This window comes from Sesamum indicum, linkage group LG8 (assembly GCF_026168435.1).
Source record: "Sesamum indicum cultivar Baizhima isolate 11 linkage group LG8, ASM2616843v1, whole genome shotgun sequence".
NCBI lineage: Eukaryota > Viridiplantae > Streptophyta > Magnoliopsida > Lamiales > Pedaliaceae > Sesamum > Sesamum indicum.
Window position 1 is genome coordinate 17453925 of NC_142664.1, and position 18207 is coordinate 17472131.

Sequence of the window (18207 nt, forward strand, 5' to 3'; positions counted from 1 at the left end):
ATCCTAAGAAGAAATGAAAAGCGTGATTTATGTAATACTATGTATAGTTAAGAAATAGGAGATATATGAGTAATTAAGAAAAATAATAAATCATAATGGACTCCTCATTATGACTCCTCTGACATTTTTTATGGTTAGAATATTTTTTCTTTATTTGCAAAATTTCAAATACCCCATAATAGCTACAATTGCCTATAAATACCATCTCATGAAAAATATTTGTTTGAGCGTGGTTAATTCAAACAAATATTTATAATTTTAAAATAATGAATTATGACAAAATTGAGAAAAGAAGGTTGTAATTTATATAAGTGAGGAAATGGAGTGGTGGGATTGGAGAAGACAGGTTGTGTATGGTTTGAAGTTGAGTAAGGATAAGATAACAATAGGGCACTTGCCACTTCCATTCCCATATCCAACAGTCAACACTAATCATTTCCACATCGACACATTGTTGCCTTTCCATTCAACTCTGATGAATCTCAGATGCAAATATCATCTACCAAACCAACCACTTGTTGTTTCTCATTCTACCTTACTTTTACTTGTCCGGACTCCCATCGCCCAAATACGCCACTACTAATAACTTGCCATGTGTTTGTTCATTTATATTCAATCACTTTCTGTCAAATATTATTGAAATTTCACATATTTATTATTATTCTCTTGTGTAACCCCATTGATCAGGCTTGAGATCGCGGATCGCACTCCAGGTCGTTATCCACTTTCCGCTCCTGATCACCGATAATCTGACAATGAAAAACAAACGTTATCTAGCCGGGAAAAGTCCCGACGAAGATACTCCGACGCTCAAGTTAGTGTCAATAATAATGATGAAGATATCTCTCCTCTCTTCCCTGTAAAAAATCAAACTCCTAACCATAAGTACCTCTCTTTTAGATTCCAAGAAAAATTAACCCCCTCCCTGCAATTTTCTTCCACTTATACTGATCACATCCACAAGCTGACGTGTCTCCCCTATGATCTTCATACCTGCTCCCACGATTGGTCATAATGCCCTTACGGTCCATTCTTTAAGGCATTAACCCTGCCCATAATTATCTAATAATTTAGACAAAGTTAATACTTGGTCAAACCCCTCTTTTTGTCTTAGGTTATTTCTGCCCCTCCTCCGGAGGGTATATTGGTCTTTTTCTGACTTCCCCTCATCATTACTCCCCCACTTCTTGAGTGACATCACTTCAAGAAGTCGAACAGCCCTATCCGACTGTTGAGCTGATGATCTCGGTGTCTTTACGACCCTCCACGTGTCCTTCATCGAGCCGTACCTCGATTCAAGCTCTTTTGGAGGACAGATGTTGCCTGGGGATTGGGCAACGGTCAAATTTGAAACCACCTTCCCAAATATATATATACAAATCCATTTCAAATCACCCCTATGGTTCTACACTTCATTCAAAAGCTGCTGCACTGAAGCGTTCTATCTCCGGTTGATTTCCTTCAACTAGCTGATCTTCTTCAACTCCCGATCCTCCTGTTTACTTCCAGGTACCATGTCTTCCCCTAACACTTCTAATATAAGTTCTAACTCCGCTGATATTTCTTCGTCCGCTCCTTCCAATATGCTTCTTAGGGATTTAGTACCTCCTAGGCGTAGACCTCGCGCTCGTAATCAAACAAATAGGTCTGATTTAGATGAGGTTCTTGCTCCCGAAGGTTCTCACCTACACTTGCAGCTTACTCCTTGGACAGGAATAGTCAACACTGTAAGGTTACAAATTCAAAAAATAAAGGATAAATTCTTCATCCCCTCTAACTATGAAATAGTAATTCCTCAACCCTCCGACCGTATGCACCAGCCTCCCCCCGGTTTTTGTTCCTTCTCCCTGCAACACTTTGAGGTAGGATTACGCTTTCCCTTACCCCCTTGCGTAGCACTGATTTTACGTCGTTTGAATTTATGCCCTATGCAATTATCTATTCGGCACATTATCCTCTTTGTCATTATCATGCGCGTACATAGGTTTGAACCCAGTTTCGAAAACTTTTGGTCGCTGTATTCCTTCACGACCTCAGCACGGTCTGGAGATAATGGTTTTTTCTACTTAACCTCCCGGAAAGAATGTAGGTTTCTCGACCCCCTCACTTCTAATGTTGGTCCTTGGAAAGCCAAATTCATTTTTGTCAAACCCCCTCCTGGTCGCGAATGGCCCTTCTCTCTTGATTGGAAGGTAGATAAGCCTATACCCCTTACCGAAGGTGAGGGCTTAGATGGGGATCAAATAAGCAGCATTACCACCTACCGGTATAATCCAAAGAAGATTTTAGTCGAAGAGATTCTCTGGCTCGCCCATCTAACTCCTGCTCCCCTCCAGGTGGAGGGTACTTTAGGTGATACGATTTCCTATATCTCTTTTCCTTTTCTCTTACAGCGTTTAACGAGACATTTTTCCTTCCTGCAGTTTCCATGGTGAGCCAAGCCCGCATCAATAAACGCCTTCGCGCCCAATTCCAGACTCAAGCTCAAGCTCGAGCGGCTGCACAGCTCGCATCCCCTTCTCAACCTGCTCCAGCCGCCTCCTCGACGCCCGATGCTGATGTACCTCCAGGCCCTATTCCCATTGAGGTAGGTAGCGAGGAAACTCAATCACGGGGCCTCCTTCCCCCAAGTCAACCTACCGTTCGATCCAATAGTTTGAGGTTACAAGATCGCACATTTAATGATGGGGATTTTGCTGAATCTTCGCGGAAGCGGAAATCTCGTGGTAAATCGCCTCTTCGACCTAACCTAATGGGAACTCAATCCCAATCTGGTGAGGGAGGACTACCCTCTGAAGGGGCCGGGTCAGAAGACATGAGAAGTATGGACGTACTACGAGGTATTACAGAATGTTGGAGGACTGCCCGACTAGACCTCCGAGGTCCAGACCACCCCGTAGCCCATATGGTGGGAGATAAATGGATTCCGGATTGGCAGATTTCTCCTCAAAGTTCTGTGTTCCAAACCCGATCCGGTCAAGACTCTTGGGAGCTATATGACGCCAGTTGTCTTCCTCGCGATCAAGCCGCTCTCCTGAAAACTTCCTTCACTCGAATGGAAGAACATTGTGCTCATTCTCTCATCCAGGTATTTCTTCCTTTACTCGTTTTCTCTTACTTAGATTTCTCTGATCTCAACTATTTCTATTCAGGCGGCCAACTTTGTTCGGGGTCTTAGTCTGAAATGTGCTGGTTTCCGCCAAAATCAACTCGCAGCTGATCGCACGAACCGAGAATTGAGAACTCAACTTACCGCTTTTTCTGCTAAGGAAGAAGAGTGGTCAAGGTCGAGGTCGATACTGGAGGCCCGAATCAAAGAACTCGAAACACAAGTGGCTTCCGAAGCATCTAGAGCAGCTGCTGATGGAGAAAAAAGTGGTTTTGAGACGGGTCATGCTGCGGGAAAGATCGCGGGCGTCCTTGAAGGTCGCGAGGCCTTTTTAAAATCAGAAGAGTTCGCGCAGCAAACCCGAGAGATTCGCCTTCAAGGTGTTCGGGATTTTCTGAAAACCCCAACCTTCGATTCTGCCATTGAAATTAAGGCTGCCGATTATCTGATGCAGGGCTTTGATCGTTGCAAATCCCAAACTACCCTCCTCAATGGCTTTGCCCCTAACTTTGACATTTCTCGCCTCAACCCTTGCCTTGATGCTAACCTCCAGCCTCTGTCTAATGAAGACGATACCCCAGCTGCTGACAATGATGAGTTTTCTGTTCTTTTAGACGAAATTGAGAATATGTAACTCAATCTTCAGGATTTTCGTTATTTGTTCAACTTTTCTTCCGAACTTAATGTTTGCGATCGTGATAACTGATCTTTCACAGATTCACTCTCACTTTTTTAACATAATTTGCTCGCGTAAATCATAATAGAGCTATTCCTAGAGTTTAAATAATCTTTCACAGATTAAAAAAGAACTTTATTTGCCTTTTTCAGGCTACAGCCTAACCTTTTACAGGTTATAATTTACATCGGTCTTTTTCATACTAAACATCCGTAATCTTTCATAGATTAACTTTTTCCCAAGATAATTCTATTCGACCATAGATATCTTTCAATTAGTTAGCCTTTCTCAGGCACTGATCTAAGGGCATTCTAAACATAGAATCTTTTGATATTCTGTATGTTCCAAGGTCGTGGTAACTCCTTGCCTTGAATATCTTGTAACTTATACGTCCCTTTCCCCACGATCTTGATGACTTTGAAAGGTCCTTCCCAATTGGGATCGAGCTTCCCAACATGCTTTGAAACCTCCACCTTTCTTAATACCAAGTCCCCCACCTGCAACGATCTGGGTTTTAGATTCTTGTTATGACCTCTCAACATCAGACTTTTGTGGTGCAGCATCTTCACCCGCGCTGCATCTCTTTTTTCTTCTACTATATCCAGGTCGAATGCTCGCTGTCTTCTGTTCCTCGCGAGGTCGAAGCTCATAATCCTCTGCGATTCTTCTCCTATTTCTGCAGGAATTACAGTTTCAGAACCATAAACTAAAGAAAAGGGAGTTTCACCTGTTGAAGTTCTAGGAGTCGTTCTGTAAGCCCATAGTACTCCTGGGAGCTCGTCGCTCCACTCTTTCTTCAAACTCAACCTGGCCTTCAAATGCTGTAGTATAGTTCTGTTCGTTACCTCTGTTTGACCATTCGATTGGGGATGTCCCACCGCCGTAAAGTTCTGTTGTATTTTCAATTCCTAGAGCCATATAGTTATCTGTCTACCTTGGAACTGTGTCCCATTATCAGATATCAACACCCTGGGTATTCCGAACCTGCACACTATGTTTTTCCATATGAAATTTATAGCTTCCCTTTCGGTGATTTTTGAGACAGCTTCTGCCTCTACCCATTTAGAAAAGTACTCCACTGCTACTATAACAAACTTCTTTTGAGCTCGAGCAGGAGGGAATGGTCCCAGTATATCTATACCCCATTGGTCGAATGGGCATGTAACTAAAACAGGGGTCATTGGCACTGCATGCGTGTGAATCTGTGAAGTGAATTTCTGGCATTTCTCACACCTTCGTACGAATTCCTTGCAATCCTTCATCTACATTGGCCAAAAATACCCCTGCCGGGCTATCTTCTAAGCCAACGATCTGCCAGAATGGTTCCCACAACTTCCTTCATGAATTTCTCCCAAAACATACCTAGCCTGCGGATCATCTAAACATTTGAGAAGAGGTCCTTCTATTGTCCTTTTATATAACTGCGTCCCTACTAACGTAAATCTCGGAGCTTTAAACTTTATGCGTTGAGCATGCCCGAGGTCAGCAGGTAAGACCCCCTCTTTGAGGTACGCTGTGATATCTTCTATCCATGGGCATTTTGAAGTTACCATGTTAGTTTCCGCCCCTTCTGAGATCGCTGATTGTTCCTTTATCAGTACTGTGATTTTTCTGTCCTTTATCCCTGCCAGCGTAGCCCCTAACTTTGATAAGGCATCGACTCTCTCATTTTCACTTCTCGGAATTTGCTGGATAGTGCATTTGGAGAATTTCTGCATCCATTCCTTTGATTTCCTCAAATACTCCGTCATAGACTTTTCCCTGGTTTCATACGCCCCTTCAATCTGCATAGCGACCGGCTGCGAATCTGTGTAGACTTCAAGGACCTGCGCTCCAGCTTCAAATGCTAGTTCCAGACCCAAGACTAAGGCCTCATACTCGGCTTCATTATTTGTTGTAGAGAAAGATAATCGCACAGCGACCTCAATCTCAATACCTCCGGGTCCCTCGATCAGTATCCCTGCTCCTCTATTGCTAGCATTAGAGGATCCATCCACGTGCAACATCCATGTTCCTGGATCCTCTGGGGCGCCGGATGTCTCTATCACAAAGTCAGCTAAAATCTGGGCTTTCTCTGCTGTTCTACTCTGATCAGTAATGTCGAACTCCCCCAGTTCGACTGCCCACTTTATCATTCTACCTGAAGCCTCTGGCCACGTGAGGATATTTCTGAGGGGATGATTCATCCTTACCACTATCTGATGCGACTGAAATATGGTCTCAACTTCCTCGCAGTCACGACCACGGCTAATGCCAATTTTTCGATCTCAGCATATCTGGTCTCCGCACCTTGTAACATTTTACTCACATAATATACAGGGTTCTGAATCTTACCCTCTTCTTTTATTAGTACCGAGCTAACCGCATTATTCGAAATAGCTAAATAGAGGTACAATATATCCCCTTCTCTGGGATTTGCCAAAAGAGGCGGCGACCTCAAGTAACTTTTTAATTCCTGGAAGGCTCGCTCGCATTCATCGATCCACTCAAATCCTTTCACTTTTCTCAATATTTTAAAGAAATGTAAATTGCGATCTGCAGATCTAGAAATAAAGCGATTAAGAGAGGCGATCCTGCCTGTCAATTTCTGAACCTCTTTAATGGACGTGGGTGACTTCAGGTTCAATATGGCCTCTATCTTCTCAGGGTTCGCTTCTATTCCCCTCTCACTGACCATGTAGCCTAGAAATTTACCTCCAGCGACACCGAATGTACATTTATTGGGATATTGAGCTTCATCCTATGTTCTCTCATGATCGCAAAAGTTATCTTCAAATGCTCCAAGTGTTCGTCTGGCTTATGGCTCTTAACGAGCATGTCATCCACGTACACCTCCATGGTCTTCCCAATTTGCTGAGCAAACATCTTGTTCACCAACCTCTGGTATGTTGCCCCTGCATGTTTCAATCCAAAAGGCATAACATTATAACAAAAAATACCCAGATCAGTCACAAAAGAGGTCTTTATTCGATCTTCTGTTGCCATATAAATTTGATGATATCCTTGATACGCATCCATCATAGAGAACATTTCATATTCCGCCGTTGAATCCACTAGGACGTCAATCCTAGGCAATGGATAAGGATCTTTTGGGCACGCCTTATTGAGATCTGTGAAATCTGTGCACATTCTCCATTTACCAGCTGGTTTCGGTACCAACACCACATTAGCTAACCAATCCGTGTATTGAACCTCGGACACATAACCTGCTCTAAGCAACTTATTTACCTCTCCCTCAATGATAGTATTTTTCTCACCTCCAAAGGTTCGTTTCTTCTGTTGGACAGGTCGTATTGAAGGGTCAACATTCAACATGTGTACTATCACCTCCGGGTTTATACCTCGAAAATCTGATGGGTCCCATGCGAACATATCAACATTACTTCTTAGGAATGCGATCATGACACCCTCAAACTACTCTAGATTGGGTCCTATCTTGGTGGTCTTCGACGGATCTCCTTGTATCAACTCCACCTCTTTGTGTCCAACGGGCTCTAACCTCCCAGTCTTCAATGTTTGCCACTCTTCTTTCTTTGCTCCATGAAGTTTCTTCTTTTCCTTCTTCTCACCCTTTCCCAGGGATAAGTTATAACACCTCTTAGCTTCAATCTGGTCGCACACGACCTCCCCTATCCCATACTGAGTAGGGAACTTCATCTTGAGGTGGTATGTTGACACTACCGCCATGTAAGAATTAAGCCCGGGTCTCCCCAGGATAACGTTATAAGCAAAAGGCATATCAACAACTAAAAATTTTACCATCAACGTTCTACGCTTTGGCTCTTCTCCCAGGGATGCAGGTAAATCCACCGTCCCCAGCGAAGCGACCTCGCCTCCTCCAAAACCGACCAACGGAGTACTTGCTGGTTCCACCCTTATGTTATCAAGCCCCATCTTACTCAACACTTCTTTGAAAATTATATCTGCTGAACTCCCATTGTCTATCAAAACCTTATGGACCGTGAAATTTGCTATATCCATCCTTATCACCATCGGATCATTATCTGTTACGATCCTTGCACCTGCATCTCGATCTCCAAACACGATCTCGGGGTTGCCCGTCATATTTACCACTTGCTTGCGTCGCTCCAATCTACTCTCTCTTTCGAATCTCCTCCTAGCTCTTCTCGACCATCCCTCCGATCCCCCTGCTATAGTATGGATGATGCATTTCACAGGTGCATTTTCTCCTACTTTCTGGTTCTCTTGTTCAGTTGCCCAATTTGACCTGTGATCCCTGCTTCTCGACCTACCTCTTCGATCACGTCTATTTTCTTCAAAATTATGAAAACTCTGTCTCCTGAAATACCCTTGTCGAACCAACCGCTCTATTTCATCTTTCAACTGATAGCACTCCTCTGTATCGTGTCCTTTCTCTCTGTGGAACCGACAGTATTTGTTCGAATACCTTTTAGCTGGAGTGATCCTTGTATGCTTCGGCCATATCAATACATTATCTTTTTCCACCAACATGAGAGCTTTGGCCCTAGTCATATTTAAAGGGGTATACTTACTGTATTTCGACTGGTAAGGTGGTTCCTTTTCTTTCTCCCTTTTAGGTCGCACATCTCGATCTCTACCAAATCCTCCATCTCTTGCCTGCTCTGATGTAACCCTCCATTCCTCATCCTTCATTGCATTCATCTCCTCTTCATCAATGTATTTCTGCGCCAATGCCATCAACTGCTCTGTATCCATTGGCGGGTCCCTTGCTAAAGCAGATGCAAAAACTCCTTTTTTCAGCCCGTGGATAAGGATACTAGTCATCATATCTATCCTGAGATCCTGCACCTCTAAAGTTTCGTTATTGAAATGCCCCATGAAGCTTTTCAAACTTTCATTCTCCCCCTGCCGAATGGTGAATAGATGTGTGGCCGATCTTTTTTGCTTTCTCTTACTCGTAAAGTGGAATGCGAATTTTTGTACCAATTGCTCGTGCGACTCTATGCTGCCCGGGAGCAAATTCGTGAACCACTCTTGAGTTTTCCCTGTCAACGTGGTAACAAACAGAACTTGACTGCCCATATAGATTCATTACCATATCAAAGGCGGCTAGATGCTCTTGCGGATCCCGTGTTCCATCATATCTTGGAAGATCTGGCATCCTAAAACTCGGATTAACCGTTTCGATAAGTATCTTGTTACAGAAAGGGGAGTTGCGATTGTGTGCCACTATTTCCTCCCGCTTCTTGAGCTCATCAATTTGCTTTCCCAACAAAGCTATCTGTTTACTAACATTGTCTACCTCAGCTCGAGATATAGCTGGTCCCCTTGGATGACTTGGAGCCTTACTGCTGGACCCAACCTCCGAAGGGGGATGACCTTTCTTATTTGCCTCCTTTTTACTCGTTCCCTCAAGATCTCGCCCTTCGTCTCCTTCTTGGAACAACCTTTTCCCGGCTACCTCCCTCTCAAGTGGAGTAGTTGTTCTCCTTTCGTATGCTCTTCCATCATCTGTTGCAGTTCTCGTCGTGTCAAGTGTACCGCTAGTTCCCGGTCATCCCCCGGAGTCTCTATTTCTCGCCGTGTCAAGTGTACATTTGGTTCTCGGTCCTCCACCGGAGTCTCCATTTCCGGTATATACTTCTTAGAACGTCTCTCCGTTACCTACTATCTTTCCCACAGATGACACCAAAATGATCAGGCTTGAGATCGCGGATCGCACTCCAGGTCGTTATCCACCTTCCGCTCCTGATCACCGATAATCTGACAATGAAAAACAAACATTATCTAGCCGGGGAAAGTCCCGGCGAAGATACTCCGACGCTCAAGTCAGTGTCAATAATAATGATGAAGATATCTCTCCTCTCTTCCCTGTAAAAAATCAAACTCCTAACCATAAGTACCTCTCTTTTAGATTCCAAGAAAAATTAACCCCCTCCCTGCAATTTTCTTCCACTTATACTGATCACATCCACAAGTTGACGTGTCTCCCCCATGATCTTCATACCTGCTCCCACGATTGATCATAATGCCCTCACAGTCCGTTCTTTAAGGCATTAGCCCTGCCCATAACTATCTAATAATTTAGACAAAGTTAATACTTGGTCAAACCCCTCTTTTTGCCTTAGGTTATTTCTGCCCCTCCTCCGAAGGGTATATTGGTCTTTTTCTGACTTCCCCTCATCACCCATCATTTTATTAAAATTTTGAATTTCCCATCTTATTTTCTCTATTTCTATTATCATTTTGAATATGGGCTATCAACTATAACAATCCTAATTTTAGTCGTCCTTTTCATATTACTTGTTTACGCTATTATCTCTTTATCCAATCACTTTCAATTTAACTAAACTTCTTAACTTAATTATAAATCTTTAATTTCAACCAATATGAGATAAAAATGCCTCTCATTTATGATCAAATTGGGACTGCTTACAAAACGCGATAAAGGTTGATTGTCTCTTCAATCCATCCATATCCATAATTTACTATAAAATGACAGTATGCTGGTAATTCCTTGGACTGTCAATAAGATATCATAACTTATTTCAAATTTAAAATATAATATTATAATTCAATTATATTTTTAATTTTTTTTAATTAAATAAATAATTTTAGAAATTTTAAAACGAGCCCACCGTGGACCGCGAAGCACCATATCAGCGACAAGATTAAAATCCAAGATTCCGAATAACACCAACCGCTCATCTCCTCACCTGATAGAAACCACTTAAACTTGCATACCCCTGCCCGTGCAAGTTAACCTTCCCGGCGCACGTTGATTCTTCTCTCTACTGCAAAGCCTTTTTGCATTGTGATTCCTTCGGCCACCTTTCTCTCCCTGCATCCCTACTTCTCCTTCTAAACTCAGAATGGAGTCTCGCTTGCTCACCGGCGCCACCATTCGCGGCCTCGCACTTCCCCCCAAGCCGGTAGCGAGGATCGCCGGAATCAGCAGCGTCCCCACCGTGAGGCTCAGTGGAAACCTCGGCGATGGCGGGAACTTGATATGGGGAAGGCAGCTCCGTCCAGCCATACTGCTCGAAGCTTCTCCAGCGATCACGGTTTCCTCGATGATAAAGAGGCAGAGTGTCCGGCCTTGCCTTGCCGCCGCCTCTTCACCGGACGAAAGTAGCGATTCCGCCGGGTGAGGTTCGTTTTCATAATTTCCGATCAGTTAGCCCTACCCGTTTCCGAGCCTTTGTTTCACTTACCCACCTATCCTTGCAGGGGTGCTAAGGTCGGGTTCCTGGAGACATACCCGGCTCTCTTAACCGGATTCTTCTTCTTCATGTGGTACGTCACGTGACTTTACTAACTTACGCCGTCGGTTTCTACTACGCATAAGTTTAACTCGAGCAGCAAATCATTAACTGCCCTTGGAACTTGTAGGTATTTCTTGAACGTGATTTTCAACATTATCAACAAGAAGATTTACAATTACTTCCCTTATCCTTAGTAAGCATGTGCTGAAAACCTTGTACGAATATTGTAGTTAATTTTTCAGTTTAGTGCAACCTATGCTAAGACAATTTGTTTATTGTCTCTGTGCAGTTTTGTGTCGCTTATACATTTGTTTGTTGGGGTTATCTACTGCTTGGCGAGTTGGGCCGTGGGCCTCCCTAAGCGAGCCGTAAGTTGTCTCCAAGATCCCTACCCTACTTTATATTCTTGATTTTACTAATAATAACCAATTTTTGTGATTGGTTCTTGCAATTTCAAGATTATGAATTCTAATAATAGGCTAACATCAAAAAGGGCTCATCACTCTCATTTAAAAGTTTAGACTGATTTGTCTTGATGGATTTGGATTTTACTGAAGAATATGGAAACAGGATATCAAGAGATTCCATTTGAAAAAAAATTAAAATTCATCAATATTCTACAAAATATAATTTAAAGTTAGAATTGAAATTTAATCCAAATGCAACTTAAAATATTTCGAAATTTATACTTCTCCCTTGTCCAAGATTTTTCCCATAATAGTGATTTTGTTGTTCTTTTGTCGGCAGCCAATTGACTCGAACCTCTTAAAGCTGCTCATCCCGGTTGCAGTGTGCCATGCTATAGGCCATGTAACTAGTAACGTTTCTTTTGCTGCAGTGGCAGTCTCCTTCACTCACACCATTAAAGGTGAAAATCTATTTGTTTCACTGAAATTGGTACTTTTTTTCTCATACTAATGTGTTTTATTTTTGTCTTCTTTTCTTGCCTGACTTTGGAATTAGCCCTTGAGCCTTTCTTCAATGCTGCGGCCTCACAATTCATACTCGGGCAGCAGATACCTCTAACGTTATGGCTGTCGCTGGCTCCAGTAGTCATCGGTAATCTAATTTTCATTCTCTGTTTATCTGTATTTAGACATGCATACAAGCAAGCGTTTAATACATGGCCAGAGGCCACCCTGATCGATTTCTTTGTTATATGTTAATTCAGTATATGCAGACAACAACTTTGTTAACATGAATAGACTAAATTGCAGGTGTGTCGATGGCATCATTGACAGAACTTTCTTTCAACTGGATTGGCTTTGTTAGCGCTATGATTTCCAACATCTCCTTCACCTACAGGAGCATATACTCAAAGAAAGCTATGGTTAAGTGATGAGTGTGCATTTTACTCTTACCATCTTACATGTATTGTGTCAACAATGATAATGTAGGGAGAATCAGTCTTCTTTGAGATGTTCCACAATATACCTTTCTAATGGATGCTTCTCTTGCAGACCAACATGGATAGCACTAACTTGTATGCCTACATTTCGATTATCGCCCTCATTGTCTGCATACCTCCTGCCGTAATTGTGAGTTCCTGCAGATAATTGCCAATATTGTTTTCTCTTGCGCACTCTGTCATCTTACTTTTTCTTCTCAATCACACAGTTTGAAGGGCCTCAACTGATCAAACACGGGTTCAATGATGCAATTGCTAAAGTGGGTTTGACAAAGTTCATCACCGATCTTTTCTGGGTGGGAATGTTTTACCACCTCTACAATCAGGTACTTCAGTTTCTGCCTTGTGCTACAATGGTTTTCCTCTTTCCAAGTTGCAAGAACTCATTCTTGTTCTCTACTTCAGCTGGCAACCAACACCCTGGAGAGAGTGGCACCCCTAACCCATGCTGTCGGAAATGTGTTGAAACGTGTTTTCGTGATTGGTTTCTCAATTTTAGTCTTTGGTAAGTACACACCCAACTGTTAAACCTTATTCCATGTAAATGGTAATAATGGGATAAGAGATTAAACTGTTAATTCAAACTCCGCAGGTAACAAGATTTCATTACAAACTGGTATTGGTACTAGCATTGCTATTGCTGGAGTTGCACTCTACTCCTTCATCAAGGCCAAGATGGAAGAAGAGAAACGAGTAAGAACAAGTCTCAGAATACTTACTGTTGACTGATTATACTGTTTCAATGAATGAAAATTTGATCTTTTCGAGGTGAACTCTGCCATTTAATCTTATGGTCCATCGATTTAAGGTTGTGAACTGGATTCTTTTCCTAGTCTAACATGACACACTCTTTTGACAGCAAAGGAAAGCCGCATGAGGGAGATGCAAGAATGATCACTCTACATTGCATTTCAAATGAGCAGTTTAGAACTTGTTTCCTCATCGTGAAATTAGTTCTCCATTGTCTGTTAATTTCAATTACTTTGAGATGAGTGGAATAATGTATGATTCCTCATCACAAGCTATGAGGATCAAACATGTGAATAGTGTGTATTTTATATGAGAATAGACTGCTTCAGAATTACAAGCAGCACACTGATAAACATGCACCCTCACACATCTCATGGAAAATAAAAGAAATCGAGAGTGAGAATTTTGTTATGTGCAAATTTAATTCGGTTACGTGCAAATTGCATGCAATTTTTCAGCCAAAAAATAATTAAAATTGTAAAAAGTTTAGAGTTTTTTATTTTTTTAAAAAAAAAAGCTTTAGCAATTAACATTTGATATAATTATTTATAAATCTATATTACCATGATAATTAACTTTAGTTACGTGGCGTGAGATTCTTAATCGAAAGGGAAACCAATTGTGATTAATTCTTAAAATATAATATGTTAATTGTAATTATATTTATTTTCCGTACTTATTCTTAAATAAATGGAATTATGTTTTTATTTCTTTTCTGAACTTATATCTTTCTCCAAAAGCAGAATCAGAAAATAAAATGCTGAATGATATATGGATTGATTTTGTTTAGTGGGCCTCCTCCTCTTCCCCCTGAATGGGCTCATTTGGGCCTTACGTGGGCTCTTTTTTTCCTTCAATCCGACGACAAACTGCAGAACCAGAGAGGAGATGCCATTGCTGTTGGTTAACAACTGAGTCTGCCATGGCAATATCAATATCCTTCATGCTGCTTCCCGCCATATTCGTCTCTCTTTTTGCCTCTCTCACCGTATCAAATGCCCTGATTCCCTCCATCCATTACCAAACGCCGTCCTCTTGTTCCCGAGACCACAACTCTTTCGCATGTGAGGTGCAAGAGGCCAAGCGCAAGATCGCTCGACTAGGTATTGTTTGTGATTGCCCCTAATCATTTTCTTCATGCTTAGGTCGCATTAGTCTTGAGTTGCTGCAGTTCCGGGTTCGCAGAATCGATCCTTGAGGAAAGAATTGAAGAGATAAATGCGAAAAGCCGGTATTTCGGAGAATGTGAGAAGAAAATTGGGGAGTTGACTACAGAGATTGGTCGTCTGAAAACCACTTTGTCGAGTGTTGAGCATGATTACTCGCGTGCAAATGAAAAGCTGAGTGCTCTTGAGGAAGAGGTATGTACAAGTTGATTTATGCTTCCTAGTTCTTCAATTACTGTTCTAATTTAGGGTTTGGGATTGAAACCAAATAAATTGATGGTGTAAATCATGTAGGTCCGACTTCTATGGGCAGCCTCTCGGAAAAATAACTTTGAGATTCACAGATTGGAGCACAAGGCATTAGATGCTGAAAGAAGATTAAAAGAAATTAGTTTACAAGTTGGAGAGGTTAGCTCGTTATGCTTTGACAAATCTTATTGCGCCCATGTTTAATTTTTGTTGTGTAAAATATTGGGTGATGTTTTTTCCCTAAGGTTTGGCCTTAGAAGTTTTCAGATTGTTAACTCTTCAATCCAAATTGCTTCAAATTAGTAGTGAATTTTCATTCAAGAACGAGCTCACGTGTTTGGAACATTTTTTTTTGGGATATCTTACTTGGCAGAATTTTTAATATAAGGGATGTAGTTTTAGCATCAAATTCACACGAACATGATTAGAACAATCCTGTATTTTAGCTATATAACTTTTTTGGTATGCAGAGGACTGAAATTGTATCGGAACAGTGGATTCAAATTCAGCAACTTGAGCAGGCTCTTCACATGACTGAGGTATTTATATGTTTTCCTTTTTGTTCTTGCAGGATATGTAAAATAACTGAATGGAAAACCACTATGTCAGTCAAATAATGAAATTTATGTTACAGATGCGAACTTCAAAGATTAGAAAAGAACTGTGGAGAAGATGCCCGTTTGTGAAGGTACAAGTATAACAATGCCCCAAAATACTTTGCTCCATGTGGCTTGATCTAACCTTTTTCTAGTTTATAAAATAACTTACAATTTCTCAATTGACAAACTATTAAGTTGTAGGTTGTACAATCTGAATCTGGTTTCCCTTTCTAAACTGATGTGCCAAATGCTGAGAATGCTGCTCTGTTCTCTGTAGTTCTGTGCAAGTCTTTTTGGTGATTGTCTCAACATGCTAAAGAGGATTCTCGATCCGTATGTTTTGGGAGATGGACCTGTGGTGGGTTTCTGCAAGTCTCAAGCTTTGCAGACATTTGAAGTTGCAAAACACTATCACCATCAGGTATAGACTTTATTCGACGTGCATTTATCTACTTTATCCTTCATGATATGTTGTGAAGTAGTAGAAACCTTTCAGTTGTGTATCTGAACGGTGTGTGGGTGAGGGTCTGACATCCAAGTAATAATGATTACTACCAGGAACTGAATTTTGTGTATTCAATTTAGAAGGGTTTGTTTGAATTCATTTTGCATGTAAAAGAAACGTTTGAAATCAAAGTAATAATTTGTAATTGTGCATAACTGCATAGGGAACATTCCTAACGTGAAAATCTTATTGCCTAGGCCTTAGTATGTTGCTATTATATACTGACGTTTTCTTAATATATAGTTGCAAGGCTTCATAAAGCATGCAATGAAAAGCAATGAACTTACTGCAGGTCTCGCGCACGAGGAGGTGGTCTTTTTTGTGGTAGGTTCTTCTCCATGTCTTAAGTTATAGTCTTGAGCGTAAACATACACTAAACTTTCAGGCCTGTTTGCCCTGGATTCTAACTTAACCTTCCAATGCAGGCATCTGCCCTGGTTGCTTTTCCAATAATGACAGCCTGCATGTTACTCCTATCACAATTTAGCTAGCTGGAACCATTATTGTCGTGTAGACAAAGGTACTTGGCCTAATCCATCATGTATAACCTGATGATTTCTGATCAGATTTTATCCAAGGAATTATTTGGTGATATCTTGGTAGTTGACTGTCGAGAAGGTGATAAGGACAAATGTTCTGGCAAATGCTGAACTGAAGAATTATGGGGCTGTCTTGGTGTGTGCCAATCAGGAAAACGATAAGGACATTTCTTGTAGCAAATACTGCGACTAGAGTGTTTCCCCTCTTTCACTGCAAGAGTCAAATTTGATAACAATCGGAATTTCCTCGGATTCGGTTCAACATGGTTAATCCTTTGGTTGAACTACATGATTGTTTCATATGTGAAGAAAGTAATGCGGTCAGACGCCGCTAGCCTCTTTTACAGCTTCTTGTGTGCTAGATGTACTTATTTCCAGATTAGGAAACTAGATGAGAGTTAAAACACTAATCATATACATACAGTTTCAGACATTTCGTGCGCTCATACATAGAAGATTTTTAACTACTTTTTCGTGTATGAATCATATACGCCATCTTTTACCTCTTCTTTTTATTTATCGGACAACGACGAGTGTCTCTCGCTTTTCATTACTGGGATGCTGCCTGAAAGTTGTGAACGGGACCAAACCGTGCCTAGCTTGACTCTTAATAAACATACGCTGGACGCATATACAAATTTATCCTCAGCATAGAGTTCATGAAATAGAAACTGAAAAGCAGTAGTGCATATTTCCCTCTAGAATGTTGGCGTTGGCGTTGGGTGTTTCCACTTTCCTGGCTTGTAGTTAAATGTGGCACCAACATATCAACCACTGATTGCGGCTCGTCATCAGTAGCAGTGCAACTTTAGAAGATGTTGGATAGTGATGGGCCCTATCTATTTATCAGCGAGGACCAAGACATTAATTCACTATCTAAATTAGATATAAAATAATTAACCGAGGGCTACTCAAGAAAATAAAGAAGCCACTTATTCATTAATAATGCTTTGGGCTTGGCAACATTACAAGTATGGGTACGAATCACCTCACTCTTAAAGGATTTTCTGTCACGCTTTTATTTTACATGTTTTATGTGCATCAATTATGTATTACTGAAACTTACACTTAAAAAAGTGAAGAACTTTATAAGAAATTATATATGTTTATTGGTTAGGTTTTAAAGAAAATACAAAGGGAAATGCTCGTATAAATATGACGATGAGAGAGGAGTGTCTTGTTGAATTAGAAAGCAAAGAAAAAAATTGTAGATATTATATAAGTGTGAGAGAGTTAATGAATCTCTTGTAGAGGGGTAGGGGACTCTTGTGATTTTAGTTGAGGACAAAGAAGGCACGCATGTGGCCTTAAATGTTGGAAGACGAATACTAAAGATGAATGGACATGGACGACCCTCACAACACCACCTTAATACAAAATGTAGTAATCTTATCATAATCAACATCACTTCTGTTTCTTACTAACGAAATCTAATTTTATTCACCAAGTTGAATCTCCATATTTATGATATAATATAATGATTTTAATTTATGGGTATTTATAATAATATAATTATAAAATAATTATATCTACACCCTTTGACTTATGATCGTTTTTTTTTAAGAGAAAATTACACATACACCTTTCAAAAACGTAACATCACCACACAAACTACGCTTATTTTTTTGTGTTCAAGAGTAATTTATATAATCACATAAAAGATAAAGGTAGTTTATACAAATAAAACATAGATTAGGAACATAAATATAATTATTTGTCCTCTAAAGCTGGAATTCATAAATATTGCTAATTTTAGGTTTGATTGAAGCTTATGCAACAAGGTTTAATGTATTCCGCCAATCGCGCAAGAATTTCGCTAGAGCGGAGAGAAAACAAAGGTAAACGTGTTGACGTAAGTGAAAAAGTTGGTTGGTGTTTGGTCAAGCACAAAGCTTACAACTAATCTCGTTATTTTATTAACTAACAACTTCTCTTTCTCAAATATGCCCTGCCCCTGCCCCTGATGTGATCTCTTTTCATATTCAATCTTACAATCAC

The 18207-nt window shown here is 40.8% G+C and overlaps 5 protein-coding genes across 11 annotated transcripts; 2 read left to right on the forward strand and 3 right to left on the reverse strand.

The window, feature by feature from the left end:
* Window positions 1-4096: 4096 nt before the first annotated feature.
* On the reverse strand, window positions 4097-5047 carry LOC148787259 (uncharacterized). The gene is made up of 2 exons (XM_088883556.1): window positions 4720-5047; window positions 4097-4461 (listed from the first exon to the last, which is right to left on the reverse strand). The coding sequence occupies exons 1-2, from the start codon at window positions 5045-5047 to the stop codon at window positions 4097-4099; spliced, it is 693 nt and encodes a 230-aa protein (XP_088739682.1).
* Window positions 5048-5083: 36 nt separating this feature from the next.
* On the reverse strand, window positions 5084-5971 carry LOC148787260 (uncharacterized). Its single transcript, XM_088883557.1, has one exon. It carries the CDS (start codon window positions 5969-5971, stop codon window positions 5084-5086), a length of 888 nt encoding a protein of 295 aa, XP_088739683.1.
* A 1228-nt stretch (window positions 5972-7199) lies between these two features.
* On the reverse strand, window positions 7200-8606 carry LOC105168579 (uncharacterized). Its single transcript, XM_011088714.1, has one exon. It carries the CDS (start codon window positions 8604-8606, stop codon window positions 7200-7202), a length of 1407 nt encoding a protein of 468 aa, XP_011087016.1.
* Window positions 8607-10411: 1805 nt separating this feature from the next.
* On the forward strand, window positions 10412-13504 carry LOC105167884 (triose phosphate/phosphate translocator, chloroplastic). Its single transcript, XM_011087735.3, has 12 exons — window positions 10412-10875; window positions 10959-11024; window positions 11121-11186; window positions 11283-11361; window positions 11741-11861; window positions 11957-12052; window positions 12211-12323; window positions 12454-12531; window positions 12611-12727; window positions 12807-12906; window positions 12994-13094; window positions 13261-13504. The coding sequence occupies exons 1-12, from the start codon at window positions 10601-10603 to the stop codon at window positions 13276-13278; spliced, it is 1230 nt and encodes a 409-aa protein (XP_011086037.1). The 5' UTR covers window positions 10412-10600; the 3' UTR covers window positions 13279-13504.
* A 405-nt stretch (window positions 13505-13909) lies between these two features.
* Window positions 13910-16676, forward strand: LOC105167885 (myosin heavy chain-like protein). Of its 7 annotated transcripts, none has more exons than XR_002287536.2 (9): window positions 13924-14254; window positions 14337-14512; window positions 14612-14725; window positions 15037-15105; window positions 15201-15254; window positions 15443-15586; window positions 15963-15994; window positions 16096-16190; window positions 16274-16676. XR_002287536.2 is itself a non-coding variant. In XM_011087738.3 (9 exons), the coding sequence occupies exons 1-8, from the start codon at window positions 13966-13968 to the stop codon at window positions 16159-16161; spliced, it is 993 nt and encodes a 330-aa protein (XP_011086040.3). In that variant the 5' UTR covers window positions 13940-13965; the 3' UTR covers window positions 16162-16190; window positions 16274-16676. The 7 variants fall into 7 exon arrangements, 5 of the variants coding, with proteins under 5 accessions (XP_020551317.1, XP_020551316.2, XP_011086040.3 ...); XR_002287537.2 differs by having other exon boundaries at window positions 16289-16676; XM_011087738.3 differs by having other exon boundaries at window positions 13940-14254; window positions 15914-15994.
* Window positions 16677-18207: the final 1531 nt, after the last annotated feature.